General features: G+C 35.4%; 3 protein-coding genes across 3 annotated transcripts; 2 read left to right on the top strand and 1 right to left on the bottom strand.

Annotated features, from left to right (window-relative positions):
* Positions 1–2724: 2724 nt before the first annotated feature.
* Positions 2725–4586, top strand: LOC126803077 (psbP-like protein 1, chloroplastic). The gene is made up of 7 exons (XM_050530830.1): positions 2725–2861; positions 2976–3078; positions 3280–3360; positions 3564–3769; positions 3866–3937; positions 4173–4269; positions 4387–4586. The coding sequence occupies exons 1-7, from the start codon at positions 2799–2801 to the stop codon at positions 4500–4502; spliced, it is 738 nt and encodes a 245-aa protein (XP_050386787.1). The 5' UTR covers positions 2725–2798; the 3' UTR covers positions 4503–4586.
* A 908-nt stretch (positions 4587–5494) lies between these two features.
* LOC126801899 (60S ribosomal protein L23A) lies at positions 5495–6772 on the bottom strand. Its single transcript, XM_050529382.1, has 3 exons — positions 6731–6772; positions 5849–6209; positions 5495–5752 (listed from the first exon to the last, which is right to left on the bottom strand). Exons 1-3 carry the CDS (start codon positions 6741–6743, stop codon positions 5668–5670), a joined length of 459 nt encoding a protein of 152 aa, XP_050385339.1. The 5' UTR covers positions 6744–6772; the 3' UTR covers positions 5495–5667.
* An 8120-nt stretch (positions 6773–14892) lies between these two features.
* LOC126802887 (uncharacterized) lies at positions 14893–16698 on the top strand. The gene is made up of 4 exons (XM_050530595.1): positions 14893–14939; positions 15183–15224; positions 15381–16156; positions 16249–16698. The coding sequence occupies exons 3-4, from the start codon at positions 15545–15547 to the stop codon at positions 16336–16338; spliced, it is 702 nt and encodes a 233-aa protein (XP_050386552.1). The 5' UTR covers positions 14893–14939; positions 15183–15224; positions 15381–15544; the 3' UTR covers positions 16339–16698.
* The last annotated feature ends 5517 nt before the right edge of the window (positions 16699–22215 follow it).

Genomic DNA, 22215 nt, shown 5'->3' with positions numbered 1-22215 from the left:
TAAGGTGAAAATTTTCTAAAACTTCATATATACAATTATCTTCTTTCTTTCCACAATTTTATGTTGGATTTGTTTTGATTGTGAAACAGAAAACCAATTATTAAATTCAGACTTTTGATTCCATATTTGACCACTCCTTACTCATCATTTATTACTTATTACTAAACATGAATACACATCTCGGCAGTGTGAACAACAAAGCAAGTGAAAGCATAAATAGCTCCCGACACTAATATATAAGTTAGAGCGAGGAAAAAGAAAAATGCAAACCATGTTAATAACCAAGCAAGTGAAAGACTTCGTCTTAAAAGAGTGAGTGAATGTGAACCACCAAATTTTATTTACACTTTATGCTTAGTAATTTAGAAGAACATAAGACCTCGGGCACTTGATTTCTTCTCTGTAATTTAAAACTCATCATCCCTTTTATAATATAGGTCTTATAATATATAGTCTTTTTATATACTAAATAAAATGAAATCCTTTTGGAAAATGCTGGTAACCAACAAGGTACCCCCTTACCTAAATCATTACAAGTTGTTTTTATCAATCTATGACAACAAAAACATGCAAGTTGTCAGCAAATCAAACTATGATTTTTTATGGAATAGCCTTTATCTCTTTTGGATTTTGCATTTGTATGCATGCTTGATAATGCGGAGTTTATTTATGCCTTTAATCACTATTTTAGCTGGTCAATCATGATGCAATCTTAATTAAACAATACTATTGCATAAAGATTTCATGTTATCACTGTAGCATATCTCAAATTAGTTAATTTGATATAAAGTACAAGAAAAAAAAAAGCAACAATGAGAGGGACGATTCGAGGGACGATTTCGTAGGAGTTTTAATTTAAATTGTTCGTTACATAATTTACATTTGGAATATGTGTGTAAGTGTTATACTTTAAGATATACAAAATAGCATCTGTGAAGCCCAATTATTGTTATCACTGGAGTTTGATTCTGAAGGCTAAAGGTGTATGAGACATTGATCCTAATTATATTCGGTATTTGAGTTTATTAGCAAAAAGTTTGAGTCTTGTAGCAACCGTGTGACAATGACAATAAGGGAAAAAACTTAATGATAAGTTGCTCTACTGGTGCAATGACAAAGAAGATAAAAGATATACATCATTCATTTCCCAACAAAAAAAAAGGGGATGATGGTTCTTTGCTTGCCAATGTAAGTCTTTATCATATTATAAGAATGGCTGCAGCAAAGAACAAGCCACAAAGTAAGAGGCAATATTTGGGTAGAGAATCGATACATTATACTACTAAAAACAAAGGGAATACGATATGCATTGTCGGTTTTTACCTAGGTATGAGAAGACCTTATAAAGTGTTAGTTATTGATTAGGAAAATATGCTACACACACGTGGATAAATCAAGCAAATAATATAAAGAGTTGGTATAATTAGCGTTGATATATCGACCCTCCTAATTATGATTTATCATTTCTGGATACACCACTGACAATATGTATTACAAAAACTCAAAAAGCCAAGATGACTGCAATGAGGTAGATATCCAATACACAATACCATTTAAGTTCGTGATATATGGTACAGACGTACAATGGCTATGGAGATTGCATCAATTCCAATATAGCCTTGTCTTCGAGAAAGAGTTGGGTTCTGCGCTGGCCACCAAAAGAGATCGAGTCGCTCCGAGTTTGCAAGAGAGGCTTGATTTACCACTGGAAGAATGACCATGTTCACATATATTTGTCGGAGTTGAATATGCAAGGCACATATAGTTCGAGCTAGCACCTTTTCGAATTTGTATAGTTCGTCACCAAGGATCATGGAAATGGCAATCAAGACCTGGTAAGCTTGAAGGCCACTCATGCTCTTTGCGCTGAGACCTGCATCACAAGGGCTCCAAGAAACACTGATAAAGCAATAAAGCAACCAAAACAATGGAAGGCAATGCACCAGAATAAAGTTCATAGGTAGGATCTTAGGATGCAAATGTTTCGCCAAAGTAGTGAGCTATTCTATCATGAGTCAATTCATATGGTCCGCCAATATGTAGCTCTGATGTAGTGAAAGTTCTTGGAGAATGATCTTTTATAACATTGATTTTAGTGTATTATTAGATCAAGAATAAGTGTGTCATTAATAACATCCATCCACCATACAATCAACAAAAGAGAGAGAGAGAGAGAGAGAGCGCTTGACTTCAATACAAAGATTCATCAACCTAAATATCAAAACCAAACAGAGCGTTCATGAACATTTGAAGAACAAAATCACCAATTTCCAGCATGATTATTCTATCAAATTATAGAAAGTGCCTCCATTTTTAGCTTGAATGCTCAACATCGGTCATCAATTTGGTAAATCACGAGCAATGATTGAAAAAAATAGTAAGATAATCTATTGCGGGGATCAAACTCGAGACACTCTCTTCTAAAAAATGTAACATGGATAGTATGAAGCATCTTCTCTCGAGTTTGACTCTTCCTCCTGTAAAATTCGAGGCAAACGTACGAATTTGAGTATCTGTGAAGGCAAAAGAATCCAGATAATTTTATCCGGAGTATTTTCTCTATTCTAAATAAAAATGCGGGTGTTCAATATTGGGATTTATTTATTTATTTATTTCTGTGACAGTGAAAGAGAGGAAAAGGTAAAGAGCAACAAGGCATACAGGTGTCTCATCTTGTCCAAACAAACAAGGAAACAGATAAGGTGATCATCCACTTCACCACAGAAAACAATAGGTAACTCTGAAGAGCTCACATAGTGACTACACTTTGTTTCCAGCTTCACTCGCAAACACCAACAATGGCGACCCTGCAGAACTCACCTTCACTTCACAGGACCCTTGTACTCAATTCCTTCACTAAGGTAGGTACTAAGAACCACCTCTTTGTTCCCAAAAAGCTTCAGTCTTTAACTTTGCAATGTTCATCTTCTTTTTCTACTTGGTTGATTAACATTGGGCTATAATGCATTAACTAGGTACAGAGTAAGCAGAGCAGCTCCCATTGTTGTAGAAGAAGCGTGACGTTTTTGGTAAGAGCAGAGCAAGCTTCATCATCTTCAGCATGCTCTCCTTCTCAAGGTCCTCACTTTCATTATTTTATCTTCCTTTCTATTTGCATTGTTGTATATCAATGTCTGTTTCAATATAAAGTAGTAGTATCTGACATTAGATTCAATATTTGCTTCTTCTTTTTTCGATTGATTAGTGGTATTAGCTCTAAACTATATGGGTTTCTTTCTTCTTCAATTCCATATCTAATTTTATGTTTATACTTGGCAGATAGATCTGGGAGACGCCAAGTACTAGCTGCAGGGACAGTTGCTTCTTTGGCGTATCTCATTAACCAACATTCTGTATCATGTAAGGACTTATATCAGTTGTACTTGTTCTGTATTTTGTTTTGTTTTTTGAAGTCTAGCTTCGGTTTCATACTTCAAAAGTTCAAAGTACTAGTGCACTAGATAGCATTAGTCGAAAGAAATGTCCATTATGTCTAAACTGAGTTGCTTTCCTAACTGAAATGTTGACTGATATCCTAAAACAACACCTTTGATATGGCTCAGTTGCTGCAGAAAAGAAGAAGGATTTTCAGCTTGTTACGGACAAGAAGGATGGATATGAATTTGTCTACCCTTTTGGATGGCAGGAAGTTACCATTGAAGGCCAAGACAAGGTATTAAAGGATGTGATTGAGCCACTGGAGACTGCAAGCGTGACCCTCTTCCCAACTGTCAAGCAGGACATCAAGGAATTTGGTACTCCACAAGAGGTTAGAAGGATATGAACCTTGCGCGCTAGATTCTCACATGTTGACCTCAATTTCTATGTAGATTTAGCTGAGCATACCCTTGATGATCAAAAACAGGTTGCTGAGACTTTGATCAAGAAGGTTCTGGCTCCTCCTAACCAGAAAACAAAGCTGGTTGAGGCATCAGAGGTTTGTTTTATAATTTCATCTTGTTTATACATATGATGAATACTTAATAATTTTCATATAAATCCATCAACTAGTTTAGAGCGATGGAAATTTCTGATAAAGTTCGAATTGCTAATCCCCAATGCTGTGATTGTCTATCTACACCTTTCACCAACAGTAACTTTGAGGGATATATAATTGTGTTGGGCCTTGTCAACAAGACTATTCTAATGGTGCTTTAAAAAATTTGGTGCAGCATGAGATTGATGGGAAAACATATTACACGTTCGAGTTTGTGGCCAAGGCTCCAAACTATACTCGCCACGCTCTAAGCACAATATCTGTTAACAATGGTACTGCTATTTGTTCAGACTTAACAGCAATTTTTGTATAAACTACTTTGCCTGTAGCAGTTGGCAGCAGCTAATGTTATTTTGCCTTTTGACCATAACTCGCATTGCTGATTGCAGGCAAATTCTACACATTGACGACCGGAGCCAACGAAAGGAGGTGGGGGAAGATGAAAGAAAAATTGCACACGATCGTCGATTCCTTCAAACTTTTTAAAGTCTATGAAGGCAATTAAGCAGACATCAGAGTTGTAATTAGCAGAGGTCATTCTGCATTATACCAAAACGAGGGCAAACTTTAGACCATACATTATGTACCTGCACATTCTGCATTTCATTTTAGTTTTTTTTTTTGTAATTTTTTTTTTTTGAAAAGCTTTTTTGTACTTTTGAGAGGGAAGAGATTGAGATGTACCTATTAACCTTGAAACTTGAGCGAATGTCTTTGGATGGTAAACTCTAAACATTCTAATACATCACAACATCATCAGTTTTACAGAACATCATGTCCCTGGTATGGAGCATTTTTCCAATGCTAACAGCTCAGCACAAAGCGCCATTTTCTTTCAGTCTGAATTTATTCAAATCATTTCAATGTTAATAGACCAGTTCAGCAAATTCTAGACCCGGGACCGACTTGTATGCATTTACTCAAATTCTCAAAAGCTAATGGATGTTGCGGAAGACAAGGATACTGAAACAGAACCTTTGATGAAGGTCCAACTGAGGAAATTGTTTCACCGGAATCTACTGATGAAGATGCAGTTGCAGCAGTCGGAGCGTGAAGTGTTCAGATGGCCTAAAAAAGTGTCAACTCAACGGCTTCAAGTAATGCTCGAGCTACTCCCCTTATTCTCCTGCTCAGCTGGCTCGAGCAAAATCGTCAGGAAGCCTTTGTTTCAGGCTCACTTTCTCCCTAAGTATTGTGTAATGAATCTTTGAAAATATTCCGGGGCAGTTTAGACTTCATAGTATGCATGTCTTTCAAATATCTTAATTCACCTTTGGTGGTTATTAAATGTTCAACTGAGAACAATGAATTCTCTGTAATGTTATAAGCAATACTATATGATGTTTGAGAGCAATGAACTTGACAAGCACCTGGGTCTCCAAGATTCCATCTAACATACAGAGATCGGAAATTAACTAACAAGAGAGTTGATTGCTGGAAAGATCTGTGAAAAAAAAAACATAGAAGCATAATAACAAGCACATTTTGACACAAGAATTACCAAATTGCAAGTACTAATATTGATAGCATCACATTGCCATAGGAAAAAAGACATGGTTCTCAAATACATCAAAGAAAGAGTATTTAACCAGTACAGTTCTACTAACAAAAATGTCAAAGCAATAACAAAAATCCCTTGGTTCCATCTAAGAAGATAACACAGTGATAGCTTATATGATGCCAATCTTGTTAGCCACGTCCAATGCATCATAATCAGGTGTCAACCTAACATATGCTTTCTTGGTTCCATCAGGCCTGCACAATAAAACCACCCTTAAAACATTGTATAACTAAGAACAAAGTCAACCTCAATGTAGTGTTCACATAGAAGTATCAATTGATAGCAGTTACCTGATCAGAGTGTTCACTTTCTTGGTCTGAATGTCGTACATCTTCTTCACGGCATCCTTGATCTTCTTCTTGTCAGCACGGATGTCAACAATGAAGACAAGTGTGTTGTTGTCCTCAATCTTCTTCATGGCAGACTCTGTGGTCAATGGATACTTAAGGATCTGGTAATGGTCCAACTTGTTTCTTGGTGGTGCGCTAATGCGGGGATACTTGGGGTTTCTTTCCTTCTTCAAAGTCCTCGGCCTGTGGAATGTGACCGAAGTCCTGATCTTCTTAGCCTTCTTCTTGAAGCTTTGCCCTGACTTCACAGCCTTGGCAGTCTTCAAGGCCTGAGCCTTAGGATCAGTCTTCTTACCGTCAACTGCAAGAGACAATCAACACAATTTAATACTGTTTCACGATTCCGTAAGATAAGTACCCAAACCAAAAACCAGACATAATCATAATTTTTGGTCTCTAGAATCTACTGGGTTCTAGGCAGAAAGCAGTAACATAATTATACCAAAAGTAGCACAAACAGACCCTATTTCAACTAGTTTCACTATAGAAACCATAGGAGTACTCTTCAGACTTAATCCACCGCAGAAAACTATAAAGTTCATTTGTCCAGATGAAAGAAAGGAAGTAAAAACAAACCAAAGCTTTCATCTCTTTCACAGAGAATGCCTACAACATACAATCACAAACCTCGGAAACACTTGCTACAACTACTAGATATGCATAGAAACCAAACATATTGAACTTCAACAAATGAACACATGCACGAAAATAACCAACTTGCAGTCGCAGTAGCACAGGTACCATGTAAATCAAATTTCAGACTAATCACAATAAATCATCCCAAAATTCACTCTGCATAAAGTTTGGTATCAAAGTAAGTACCTTTAGGAGCCATTTCTCAAACCGCTGCTGAAACAGTCCAAACTGAAATTCATCACACAAACAATGAGACCACATTAGTACAACCCTAAACCAAATAAGACCAAAGCCAAACCAAAACAACAAAGCCAAACTATTACTACTGAAACAGCAAAGCTAGAAAGCAAACATGAACTGAAATCAGAAGCGTGAATCTTTAAACGGCGTAGAGAAATATCTCGACTCGGAACCTAGCAGTTAGATTTAACGATACAAGAGCATTTCAGAGAGAATTGGAGTTGAAGGTTGAAGGAGGTACCTGAGGTGAAAGAGGAGCTGCGGCTGGGAGTAGGGTTTCAAAATGGAGAAGATGACTCTGGTGGCTTTATATAGCTGCTCTCTCTTAAAACCCTTGCTTTTATGGGCTGCTACTTTCTCATTTTAAACTGGGCCTTCTTCGGGCCCGTGTTTTGCTATTCTCACGGTTTTTTTTTCCGTTGTCATGAAAAAATTTCGTCGAGAAATATACAAAAACAGTTTAAAACTTCAATTCAAGGATCATGGATATCTTCGCAAAACTCTTGTAAAGACGCATAAACTACTTTCATTATAACTATGCCATAAACTAGAACCGTTATTGTACTATTTTGGCCGCAGCTCAAAACAATATGCCAATTCCAAAGAATCACAACTTCTAAGTGAGACTTCCAAATTATATAATCTATCATTGTAAATTTCAGAACTGTATATGTTGACAATTTTTCGTTTAGAAGCCAAGGAACTGGATAAATTTGAAGGTCTTAGTTTGAGACTCTCCTTATCGGTACTAACTAGTCTAACTTAGCTGTATATGTTGACAATTTTTCATTTAGAAGCCAAGGAACTGGATAAATTTGAAGGTCTTAGTTTGAGACTCTCCTTATCGGTACTAACTAGTCTAACTTTAATTATATAAAGCTTACAAGTTTATATCATGTTGTCACTTAATTATGACCAATGACTAAAAAATCGAAATTCTCATCGATATTTTGGCAATAATTTCGTTTTTTTCAGATACGGATATTTTTTTGCCATACCAAATTAATTTCGTCCAAAATTTTTGATATTTTCTGATATTTCCCTATATTTTTGATATTTTCAATAAATTTAATCATGTATACCTTTTAATATAATTTTCACTACCGATATTTCCCGATATTTTCCATATTTCCTCGATATTTCCTGATCCATTAATTCAAGACGAAAATTGGTGGTTCGCGACATTTCGAAACGAAAACGAAAACGTTTTCGGATCGTTTAATTAAAAAACATAACGTTACCGCAACGTATAGATCGACTTTTATTCCGTCGCTCGGTTGCGAAAATTTCCTTCACGAAAGTTGTAGAGCTCGTCGATACGAGTTCGTGAGCATGTGACGCGTTCTAATCGGACGTCGGACGGGGAAGTTATTAACGTCAGAAGTTAGTTTCCGATTTTGGGAACGAGTATATAAAGAACTTTTCTGTTTACGGTTTCCATTTGTGGAAATCCCTCTCTCTCTCCTCACTCTCTCCGCCTCCCTCTCTTCTCTCTCCCCGAAACCTTCACTCCATCCTTCAGATTCTTCCCTCCACAATCGGACGAGCTCCGGCTCCGTGCTTCTCACCGCCGGTCGCCACTCCATCACAAGCTCGACTGCATCCTCTCCGAGGCAAGACGCGCTTCCCTTCATCGTTGTGGATCGACATCGAGCTCCTCCGTTCGCTGCTACACACCCGCCCCTATTCACGCCCTCCTTTGATGAAGCTAGGGTGCAACGCAGGTGCACCTCCATCAACCCTCAAGCCCTGCACCATCTACGAATGAACGGGGGACGCGGCGACACACCTCCGCAAGGAATCGACACGATCGGCGATGAATTCGACTGTTCAAGCTTCGTTTGAGGTGAGGGATTAGTATAGCTTGATTGTTGCGATGTTTGTGTAAATTTTTGGATGATTTGGAGTGGAGATGTTGGAGATCGGAGGTGGAATGAAGGAGAGGGGTTACTGCCGCTCTAGGCGGCGCGTGGGAGTGCGTGGAGGGAGTAAGAGGCGGTGTGAGGCCGTGGGAAGGAAGAGGAGGAAGAAAAGGAGAGAAATGGGGCGGCGGTGGCGTCCTACTCGCCGGTTTTGGGCTCGGCGCGTGGGCCCCACGCGCAGCCACAGTGAGTGGTGCGTGAGCGCCACGCGCGGCCTGCCGGAGGTGGCGCGTGTACCCCACGCGCCGCCACGTGCGGCGGTGTGAACAGTGTTTCCGAGAAGGGTAATTTTGTAATTTATTTTTACGTACAGTAAATGTAAAAAGGTAATTTGTGTACGGTAAATGTAATTTAAATTACTTTTAGTAAAGGTAAAAAATAATTTTGGAAGGGTAATTCGGTAATTATTATTTACTGAGACAATACGTACATTTGAATAGTATTTATATGTACAGAAATACGTAAATAGTATGTATTCGTACAGAGATACGTATTGGATGTGTTTTTGTACGTTAATACATAAATAGTACCGTGAATAGTAACCGTGAACAGTGAACAGTACATTCGTAAACCGAAAAATGCTGAACAGTAACCGATTATTATTGTTTCGGCATTTAAAAGTTTACGAAACGTTTCTAATTATTTTCTTATCTTTTCAAGGTGATCGATAAATTAAGGAAATGAATTATCTTCGGAAATTGTGGAATTACGCTCGAGTCGATAAGGTGAGTAAAATCTCACATATTTACGAATCCACCCTTGCGGAGATTCAAGATTTTACAAGAGTTTTTAATATTGAATTACGACATGTATACGATATAGTGGATTACATATATATTGTATAAATGGTAATAAGTACATATATATACAGTTTGCTATATTATATACTGTTATAAATTCATTGGAATTGGTCATTTCGATGACGATAATTAAATATTGAGCATGTGATTTGATTTTTGAACAATAAGATGTGTGATTATCGTACGTGGTTTTAACATGAGTTTGTTAAAATGTTTTGTCTTCGAACGAATTTTGTCTTCAGACGAGTTTTTGTCTTCGGACGTGTTTTATGAAATATGACATGTATATGATATAATGGATTATATATATATATATATATTGTATAAATGGTAAATAAGTACATATATATAGTTTGCTATATAATGTACTGTTATGATTTTATCGTGATGATGTCATTTCGATGACAAGATTTTATCGAGCATGTGATTTTTGATTTGTACAATATGATGTGAGATTATTGTACGTGATTTTAACATGGAGATTGTTAAAATATGGATTTGTCTTCGGACGTGATGTTTGTACAATATGATGTGAGATTATTGTACGTGTTTGGCAAGTCGAAACATAGTCTTTGGTCGGGCGAAAGTTACGATACAGTTAGAGCTCTAGTCTGTCCGTCTTAGTACTGCATGTGAGGTAACGGGTGGTTATCTGCTCATGGGTACTCAGATTATTTTGGATGTTGGGTAGCGGATGGCTATCCAATATCAGCGGTGTACTACGTGAGGGGTAACGGATGTGTACCAGCGTTCATTAGTACATGTATTATAAATGTTTTTGGGTAACCAGAAGGGTTGCCCGATTTCTCATGAGCACTTTCATTTCATATATTTTTGGGACAACCAGATGGACCGTACATTGACTCATGAGGGCATTTATATTTGTTGATTTGTGATTTTTCTTATATATTGATATGAGAATTATATTTTCATTTTACTCATACGAGCTGTAAAGCTTACCGGGTTTGTGTTTACAATCCCGGTGCACCAATTCGATGGTGTAGTGGATAACTCCGCAGGTGTGGATTAGCGGGAATTGACGGACCGCTCAGAGGACTTGAAGTTATTTACCTCCAGCTTGTGTGGGGATTTTGTGTGACTATCTTGTGAGGTTGTTGTGAGGATTATACATTTCCATTTATTATAATGTTGAATTATAATTTGAGTTGTAATAATCGATTTGACTGAGTTGTATTTTGAACTCAGAGATGATCCGCTGTGGCATTTTAAATGATTTCGATTTCATTGAAATTGTTTAGTGTTTAACGACTTTGAAATTTTGAGTTTTTAGGCTCGAAATTTTAGGGTCGTTACATTGAGTTTTCTATGAAACAAAAAAAAATCTCGGCGGTGCCAAAGACTTATATTATGTGGGAAAAAATATACATTTGGGAGATCATTACCCATCAAATACAATATAAGAATAAACTAACTAAATCTAACCCTACGGTTCGATAAATTTTCAAAGTCATGGATCACTATATCATTGTCAACAAATCAACATACTCCTCAATGTGGAGCACTATACAATCATCAAGAAACTCATCCTCCATCTTATGTTTAAGTCTATTCTTGAATCATACAATTTATTAGAGACTACCTATAGATTAAGAAACAATGTTTATAGTAGACAAAATGTAGGCAAACACAGCAACAAGGCAAACACAGTAACAACAATCATACCAATTAGGCAATTATCAAATACAAAAATCCATATTAATTGTGAATTTGTGATAGAAGTCATAGAACCTAACAGGCTAAAATTACACTTATGTAAATCAATAAGTATAAATTTAGCAATAATCGTCTGACAAAGCTTAGAGTCTAAGTAGCATGAACACGAACACGAGTGTCTGTATTGGACACGATTCAATACGTAGACACAACATATCAATTTTGTTTGACACGGACACGTGGTAGACACGTTAATTAAATATTATTTTTAATATATATAGGTATTAAAAATTGAAATCTAAGTTATATAGTTTCTTAATTAAAAAAATTTAAACAAAGATTCAAACCAATTACTAAAATATTGACTTCTTAGCAAAAACCAACATTCTAAAAATATATTTTGATCAATTTTCAAGAATTATTTTTGACAAAATTGTCAAAATACACCCCAAACTTGGCTGAAATTGTCAATTTGCACCATGAACTTGTATTTGAATCAATTTACCTTCTAAACTTGATAAAAATTGTTGATTTGCACCTCATCCGTTAAATTTAACTGTTTCTATCTAATTTTGTGTCACATGTCATGCACATGAGGGGTAATATTGTCATTTATATTTATATTTTTCTTAAAAACTTTGTCACTGTTTCTAACTTCTTAAAAAATTATTTAAAATGAGGATTTTTTAATCAAATTATTTATTTACATTTTTTTTCTACATACATAACCCTATTTCGAATTATATATTCAACATACGCACTCATTCAAATACAGTGTGTTGTGTGTATATATATATATACATATATATAGTTTTATATGTACAAATTTATTTTTAATTTTATATTTATTTATTTATATTTTTCTAATATCTTTTAACATACCATATCACGTAAAATAATAAATATATAAATCAATAACATGTTTCGAAAAAAATAAAAATATATAGTAGCAAGTGTTTCTCTTAAGTGATTTTATTAATTTATTTCACTATTAAATATGAATAAATATACAATGACAATATTGCCACTTAAATGCATGACATGTGACTTAAAATTGGCTGAAAAACATTAAATTTAACGGATTGGTGCAAATCAACAATTGTTACTAAGTTTATGAGACAAATTGACTCAAATGCAAATTCGGGGTGCAAACTGATAATTATGACAAAGTTTGGAATGTAAATTGTCATTTTTGCCAAATTATTTTTATTAATATAAATTTTAAACTATTTTGATAGCTATATCTATTAAAATGTGCATCAATATACACAAAATCAATTCAGGAGGAATGACTAAGGAGTTCACATCTCCTTGGAGTAACCAAGGTTCGAATCACACTATGTGCAATTTTGTGATTTTATTGCATGTGCATGTTCAGATTGTATCCAAGCAAGGATACGCGTGTCCGAAACGTATCTAAACAAGCATATGCGTGTCCGGTGTATTTGAGCGTATCTGAGGCGTATCATGTCCGTGTCTGTGTCGGACACGCAATACGTGTGGTGTTGCACGTGTCCGTGCTACATAGCTTAGAGTTCATACCAGAAAGCATAATTAAATTCCCAATTTAGTATTTGAAACCAATACACCATTGTTTGATTAGTCACTTCATGCTTGTCTCTATCCATCCTCCAAGATTAGAAACAAATTTAAAAAAAAATCAAATCAAATAAATGAAATAATAAAACTCAATTGAAAATAATCTATTGTATAAGCTTATAGTCTGTTAAACCAGAGAAATAAGAAGAAGTAGAATTAAATCAATTGATGATGCTGAGAGGGAGCTAGGGAGGAGAGACTTTGATAGAGAAATTGGAGGATGTGCAACAGTAAGCAGTTGAACTTGATAGAGTAAGTGAGAGACCGAGAGTAATAGATCGGAAATGATAGAGAGATTGTGAGAGTATTAATGTAGTACTTAAAAAAATGCTTATACTTAGATTTGTTTTTGTCCCAAAATTCTCAGTTGGGCTCAACCCCACCCAACCTATGTCCTAAATCCGCGCCTGAAGGCATTAGGGCTGGACTTTCTGACACCGAAAAAACTGAAATCGGCTATAACCAAACTGCGTCAAAGCCGATAAACCGGAACCGGATGGAATCGCCGTGTCGATGTCAGAAACCGAACCGAGCAATTGGTGCCGGTTATCAGTTTCATGCTTTCCAAAAACCGGTGGAAGCCGAACCGAACCGAGAATTAAGAGGTAAGGTTATAACTTGTATTTGGTGAACATATATAATCTGGTGCTTATGCAAAGAATAGATTTGGTAATAAATATATACATGCAGAGATATGTGGGTTTGTATAAGGTAATATGTGATTTTAATTTTTGTATGTGTACAATCATGCATGCAGAGATCTAATGTAATACTTGAGAGTTTTGTCAACTAACCCTCATGTTAAGACAAGTCTGAACATCTGGTGATGATGAAGTTATGAGGTTTAATGTTTATTTTGGTTAACTTTTTGTGTTTCAGCAAAACATAATACATTTGTTTAGTTAATATTTGAGTTCTTAATTATTTATTTGGTGAATGTAACTTAATTAAAGTATTGAATTTGTAGCTTACTCCTTCACTTTTATTTTTTTTATTTTCATTAATTAAGTATGAAATGTCAATAAGGATATTAGATTGTGTAACCGAAATAAAACCAAAACCGAACTGAATTATAGGTTAACCGACACCGCAGTTTCTATATATATTTTTCAGTTTCAGTTTTAAATAAGGGTAAATTCCTTCTATGGTACCTAATGTTTGACTACTTGGACAATTTGGTACCTAATGTATGAAAACGGACAATTTGGTACCTAAAGTTATCAAATTTAGGCCATTTTGGTACTTATGTCAATTTTGACTATATTTTCAGGGTTATTTCTGTCATTCTATCTCTACTTTATTTTATTTTTTCATAATACCTTCAAATTGCCTCTAAATTATCACTAAAAATTTGATAACTCATCCATTTAGTATATGTGATGATTTACGTATATAATTTTTCATAATGTAGCTATTAATCTAAATTAATTTTAATTATAAGTAATTTAAAAAATATATTTTATTAAAAATTTACAATTGCATAAGGACAATTTATTTCCTTTGTAAAAAATAATTAGGATACAATAAGTATATTAAGAAAAAAAATTCGATTTATGCGAAGTAGATGCTAAGTGGAGTAGATATATCAATTTAATTATCTAAAAAAAAGTCAATTATAGGAAGAAATGAAGAAAAATGTGAATTTAATGATTTTAGGGCTAGAATGACGAAAATAACCCTAAAAATATGATCAAAATTGATAGAGGTACTAAAATGGCTTACAAATGAGAACTTCAGGTACCAAATTGTCCGTTTTCATACATCAAGTACCAAATTGTTCAAGTAGTCATACTTTAGGTACCATAGGAGGAATTAACCCTTTAAATAACATGAAACCGAAAGTTCGGTGTCGATTATTAGTTAGTGCTCATAAACTGAACCGTTAACACCGAGTCCAGCCCTAAAGACATCCATGATCCTTGAATCGAAGTTTTTTTCAAGTTATTGAAGTTTTAAATTATTTTTGTATACTTCTCGACGAAATTTTTTCATGAAAAACGGGGAAAAAACGTGACAATAGCAAAACACGGGCCCGACCCAGAATAAAAAAGAGAAAGCAGCAGCCCATAAAAGCAAGGGCTTTACCAAGACAAAAGAGAGAGAGCAGCTATATAAAGGATACTCTCCACTTTGAAGCCCTACTCTCCTCTTTCACCTCAGGTACTCCTTCGTCCTTCAACTCCAATTCTCTTGTATCGTTAAATCTAACTGCTAGGTTCCGAATCGAGCTATTTCTCTACGCCGTTTAAAGATTCACGCTTCTGATTTAAGTTCATGTTTGTTTTCTAGCTTTGCTGTTTCAGTAGTAATAGATTGGCTTTGTGGTTTTTGGTTTGGCTTTGGTCTTATTTGGTTTAGGGTTTTACTGATGTGGTCTCTCATTGTTTGTGTGATGAATTTCAGATAGGACTGTTTCAGCTGAGGTTTGAGCAATGGCTCCTAAAGGTACCTACTTTGATACCAAACTTTATGCAGAGTGAAATTTGGGATGATTTGTTGTGATTAGGCTGTGAATTTTGGCAATGTTTCTGTACGCATTTGTCTTTTTTTCGTTCAACATATTTCAACTAAAGTTTTTGGTATTCTGGTTTTCTTACGCAGGTTGATCACGCCATCCACCATAAAAGCTTTGGCATGAAAAAACTCATTGTTTAATTCTCCACTTCTTCCTATTTCTTTCCGGTAAAACTCATTGTTTCGTTAAACTGTCTAACATTTAAATCTCTTGGTCTAGTATTAGTTTTATCATACTCACGTTTGATATCATGAGTTCCTCTTTTAAATCGTCACCGGAGATTGAAATGAGTTTTCTTTGTGATGTGAAAAATCATAGAGTCGTTTTTCTTGAAGCAAATGCCAAATTTGTGGACATTTTATTTGGTTTTTTAGGGGTTTCCATTACTTCTTTAGGGAAGTTAGGAATTGGTGCTATGCCCAAAATTTGTGAGAGTTTAGCTAGTATAGGAACTAGTCATCTTCAACCAGAGTTTAAAAGCTCAGAGTTTTTGGAACTTAAGCCAACAGATGAGCAATGGTGTAATAAAGTATATGACTTGTTGAATGGGAAATCGTTCTCGTATTCTTGTGTCCCATTGTATTTGTGTCAAGAATGTTATTTTCAAGCTAAGTTTGTTCCTACCTATATCACTACTGATCCTCTTGCACTGTGTAAACAATGTGGAAAACCTATGAATTTAAGTCTCCACCGTGATCTTGATGGAGATATAATTGTTAGGGATGATATAATATTTCACATATTTGATGATATGACTATTAAGCCACAAGGAGATCATTTGGACGTCTTAAATGATGTTAAGAAGATGGGATTCAAATGGGGTGATTTGAAGGAAATGAAATTGACTTTTACGGCTGAAATGGTTCGTATTAGCATTGTTTTTCATTTCTTTTAGCTTGTATTATTTTGCACTGGTTATGATAGATACTAATTTTGTGCTTTGTTTTTTATTAGATTTGCACCATGCTGAAGACACTTCCAAGTGTTGGGGAGAAAAAATCGGTTTTAACTGATTTATTCATTGAGAAGCTGATGAAGAAGTGATTATCCCACAGTCAACATGAGTCCATTGACTAGAGTCATAAGCATAGCTCCTCCCACAGTCACTGTGGTTCCCAATATCTTTGCCTGGCTGTGCAGCTTTCTTATATGAACCATCTCAAGCCTACAAATTGCAAACCAGAAGTTCAATCGAGTAACTAATTGTAGTATATAGTGAAAATAAATGAAATAATAGAGATCAATATCTGAAAATCCCAGCCATTATGCAAAGGCATGAAGAACATTGCACATGGTAGTTGTAAATGTTGCTGTTGTTAGCTTACTTCCAGTATTGAACAAGTTCCCATCGATTACAGGCCTGATTGTAACAGATCAGAAAGACAATCAACTTGATTAGTACTAATTAGATTCAAACATGCAGAAAAAGGAAACAGCAATAAAAAACTGAAGCTTACTCCAATAGGCTGACTGGCTGAGTACGCAACACAATCTTGACAAAGACTGAGGGTCATCTTTGTCCTTATATTCATGCATGATCATTTACTATTTAAATTGAGCTCTTATAAGCTCCAACATGTCAATTGCAAATTAAAAGAAACCAGCAGGTAACAGCATTCCTATAGACAACTAAGACCTGTTGGCATATCCCTTGGTTTAGAGCAGACATTGTATTATGGACATTCCGGCATACCCAAATTGCAACAGAATCACAGCCACAAATGACTTTGCTTGTGAGCGTCTGATCGGGAAACCGCATCTTAAGCAGACTCAACTATTTTTTAATTTCTCTAGAACACTTAGTTTCTCTGTTTGGTTTCTGTGAGAAGATAGCTAGCTAGTGATGATGTGAAATAAACAAGGACGTGCGCTTATAGGCACAAGCTTACTTGTAAGTAAGTTGCAATCTTGATATTCTAGGGACTGCACTTGAGTAATTATATTCGGATAGATAAGTAACCCAAGGACTCTGCAAGGAGCTCTGCTTCAAGAGCTGAAGTTAAAACCAATTGAACCTGCAAAACAACCAAAGCAAAGACCTAAGTGATTGCGAAAGACACCATGTACGAGGTTTAGGTCATTCTCTTTAGTTCTCTCTAGAGTAGTAGAGTAATTAACTTGCAACAACCAAAAAATCAGTATAGAATAGTTCCACCGGTCGCTATGCGTTTATTCATCTTTTGACAAACCCTAGCTACTCCACCGGCTCCAGAAATTTCTGCCGGCGTAGTTGGATTTTTTTTTTAATAAAGCCGGCGTAGTTGGTAAAGCAACACAAGTTGTCTGGGCGCTCAAAGTGTTGTTGCACGATGGACACTATGGCACTTAGCTTCGGGGTCTCGGACACATGCATACTTGTAGTTGTGGTAATTAACTCCGACAAGATCTGTTTCCGAGCACTTGGCTAGTCCAGCAAGTGGTGCCTTAGGTCTCAGAAGAACGTCCTTGTTACTATTGAGTTGCATGTATGATTCATGAAGATTTTTCACGCTCTAGTTAGTACAGTTTTCAAAACCTACCCACCCGAGAAGCCTGCTGACTATGCCTGTAGGCAGAGAGCAGACTGAAAAGAAAACAAAGAATTATATGAATGGTATATCACCTTTTTCATTATAGGCATTTTGGTATCCAAGGTTTTCCAAATATCAAAATGGTGTTTCATGTTTAGACTTTGATACAACTTTGGTACCTGTAAAAAGTATTTTCCATTAAATTCCGAACACCGTTATTTATTTTCTGACGGAGTGTAGTGGACCGATATTTGTGTTTATTTTTAACATTTTGCAGCTAAAATCTATCTTCTACACTCAAAGGTAAACAATTATTTTTTTCATCATAGCAATTGCAATAGCCTCTCGACTCGAATTATTAGCGTTTGCTAAAATTTCTCTTAAAGAACTTCATGAAGAAAAAGAAAAGGCATAAATGCCGATTTGCACCCCAAACTTGGCTGAAATTGTCAATTTGCACCCCGAACTTGCATTTGAGTCAATTTACCTCCTAAACTTGGTAAAAATTGCCGATTTATACCATATCCGTTAAATTTAATGTTTTCAATCCAATTTTAAGTCACATGTCATGTATTTAAGGGTGTTGATACCAGAAATATTATGCACATGACGAGTATGTTTTTTTGTATAGAACGCCAACTACGTCACGCGATTCACATGAGATCTTATGATTTTATAAAGACTTAACTATAATTCGTCAAGCAAACACTCATTGATGCGGACCCAAGCCGCATTCATGCATCGTTGGGGCTTGTAGTAGTGGGCATGGTGTGGAAGGTTACGAAAACACATGAACACTCATTCATCGATTTATCATCGTTAATAATTTCGGTCTTGGGCCCGAAATTCAAGCCCAACGGTGTAAATCAGTAAGAGTATGGCGGTAATAAAAGAATTGGGCCTCCTCTTTTTAGATAATAGCGTTATGGTTATAAGACCAAAGTCCAATATTATTTTAACCCAAACTATTTCCTCCACCTCTGTCTTAATCTGCGCACGCTCCTAAATCGGTTTCCCCGCACCTCTCAAATACCTGCATCAACCTCTTACCCAGCATCAACCTAAATTCCCCCTGGTTATAAGTCGGATAAGTCGGAGCAAGCTTTCAAGGTAGTCCAAAGTATCTTCCCATCTCTTGAAATCATGAATCCTCAATTTTATATTTTCTTCCAATCCGACATTCCAGATTTCCATAAGATATTGAGCGTAGTGCCTTGGCTGCCCATCATCAACCACAAGAGAAAATCCAACTTCCCAGAGGAATCTGGAGAGCCACCCTAAGCAACCCGTCTTTTCATTGTCCTCAATGCATATATTAAGGGTAAATTGAAGAGAGATTGACTAGATTCAAACGCCCAGCACCTCAATTGCGAGCCTATAAAAATTGGGGGGGGGGGGGATTGAGGGAAGAGGAACAACAAAAAACCTAGCCAAAACATTCATGCACTCATGCCTTCAAGCTGTAAGTTTCCTTAGCCATTTCCCTTCAAGAACTTCACCCTGAAACCCATATTTACTTTTAGAAACCAACCCTGTAAAACTTGCCCAATTCTTCTACCGCCGTGCGTTTTTTAGCTCCCACGCCAAGCTTATTTTGCAAAGCTCTGTTAGTTTGGATCACACACAAAATTGATTCAATTATTCAAGTTATTGAGTTAATTTTGGCCTAGTTACCTCCTAAATCAAAAGAACCCCTCACAAAGGGGTAGTATTGTCATTATATATTTATTCATATTGAATAATGAAATAAATTAATAAAATTACTTAAGAGGAACACTTGCTACAATGTTTGTTTTTTCGAAAGATGTTATTGATTTATATATTTATTATTTTATGTGATATGGTATGTTAAAAGATATTAGAAAAAATATAAATAAATAAATACATTGAAAATTAAAAATAAATGTGTGTTACGAGAGAATTACTATTCTACCATTGTGTGTGTCTTAGCCTTATTAGGTTTCATGTTAGAGATAGATTCGCATCTCTGTAATAGATTAGGACTCTGAATCCTACTGATTGTGGTTATGTAATGCCTATATATTGGTCTCATTATCAATCAATAAACGGTTATGTTATGTTCTATTATGTCGTTATTATTCTCGTTTTGTTCATCCTCCAACAATGTGTACATATAAAAATATATTTATACACAACACACTATATTTGAATGGGTGGGTATATTGAATATATAATTCAAAGTAGGGTTAAATAGGTAGAAAAAATATGTAAATAAATAATTTGATTAACAAAATAATCCTCATTTTAAAGAATATTTTTATTTGTTTTTAAGAAAAATATAAATAGAAAATGACAACATTACCCCTCATGTGCATGACATGTAATGCAAAATTGGATAGAAACAGTTAAATTTAACGGATGGGGTGCAAATCGGCATTTTTTTTACCAAGTTTAGGAGGTAAATTGACTCACATACAAGTTCGGGGTGTAAATCGGCAATTTTTACCAAGTTTAGGAGGTAAATTGACTCAATTGCAAGTTCGGGGTGCAAATTGACAATTTCAGCCAAGTTTGGGGTGCAAATCGGCATATATGCCAAAAGAAAAATATAAAAAATTAATAAAATACAAAAATAACATTCCCATAAATACAAAAAATTACTAGAATATTATATACCAAATTCAACGTAGAATCTACAAAACTGAAGAAAATATTGAAGCTCTTCAAGAAGTCATCGAAGAAGATCAAAAGCTCTTAATTTTTTTGAGCATCGGTTAGATCCGCCCTAGCTGGTATCAAAGTCTGTTTTGCTCAAAAATAGGTAAAGAACAGGCTTATGCCACAAAGTTTGCTCCTTTTAGCCAATAAAAAAGAATTCAAACCAAACAGTTATCATACATTTTGTACAGAAAAATGAAGTGATAAGTGACAAGTGTGCTTTCATTCAAGACATATACATTGAAGCCAATATTCTATCGAATATGTATGCGGAATTTTAAATACTTTATACGACGAACATATTCATCTCCAGAAAGAGATTGGAGTAGCAGAACTTGATCATTCAATACCATGTCTAATTGAAATCATAGATCACCTATTTAGAGAAAAAAGCACAAACAAAACCAAAGTTTCAGATCAACTCGAGAGATTTAGCTTTCGAATAGATAAACTCGAGGAGATTAATTCTCGAATAGCTAAGCTTGAAGTCAAGCTAGATTACCTAAAAGAAAAGCAATATCTTTCAGATATTGAAAAGAAGTTAGCTCGGATCGAGAATCTCGCTAATAACATTCATCAGCAAGCAGCTGAATTAAAAGATATACATGAAATCTTGAAAAAGCTTTTAGAAACTCTAGTTTCTCGAATATGATGAATCAAAGAGTAGATCTAAAAGTAAGAAATGAAGATGGTAAAGCCATAAGTTTTCACATTCCTACATAAAAACTCAGCGAAAACGTTGAAGCCATAATTCACCAACATAATTACAGCATAGCCTACCTCCAAGAGATAGGAAGTAGTCTCAAGGAACAATTTTGAGAACTAAGCAACAAGGTCTTAAATCTACAAAAATCTGTAGAAAAAAATGAAAGAAAGAACAATTGAAAAAATCAATGAAGAAGAACTAGCATGAATCGTTGCTAGTAAGATCAAAATACTCTCACAAAAAGGAGAAAACTCGCTTAAGTTTAGTGAACCTAAACTACTCGAGTGGAAAAAATCCAAATCTAAAAGAGACATGAAGATGTTAAGTAGAATCCTCAATAAAAAGAGTATTGTTCCAGTACAACTCATTAATGCTCAGGAATTTGAGTACAATGAGATTGAATCTAGTGTAAGAGAAGCATATACTTCTACATTTAGATTGAATGAGATATATAAGAGAGGATTTTTCACCTTAGATTCTCACAGGTTCAAGATTCTTGAACTAACAATTCCAACCACTGGTGGAGAAACAGATATCAGATTGATTACTCCTAAAGAAGTAAGTGAAGCCATGCATAGAAGATACTCCTACATGCATATTGGAGCAATTCAAGTAGGCATCAAACTCTTAACAAGAGATGGAATAAACTGTTATGTCCTATGTGTTTTACATGATGATAGAATAACAGATTTTAGAAAAAGTCTGTTAGGAATAGTGGAAGCTTCTTTGTGCAACCAAGTTGCATATTTTTATGTCTTCCCTAATTTTACTACTCATTTGAGAGATGCAGCTCACTGCTTGAGACTGAGATTGAAGACAGATGGAATCTCGACGAAGAACAGAATGATGGAACTTGCTATAGATTTATCGAATCTATTACAAGTTAATGAGTTTGAACGTAGCACCTAATACCAGATTTTTAAATAGCCCTGGTGTTACTACATCCATACTCACAAATCCCAAAAATAATTCGCAGCATAAACATGTCACAAAATGACATGAGGTAACCTTTCCAAGGGAATGAAG

This window comes from Argentina anserina, chromosome 7 (assembly GCF_933775445.1).
Source record: "Argentina anserina chromosome 7, drPotAnse1.1, whole genome shotgun sequence".
NCBI classification, from domain to species: domain Eukaryota; kingdom Viridiplantae; phylum Streptophyta; class Magnoliopsida; order Rosales; family Rosaceae; genus Argentina; species Argentina anserina.
Note: the sequence above shows the minus strand (reverse complement) of the source record. Positions and strands in the feature narration are given on the sequence as shown.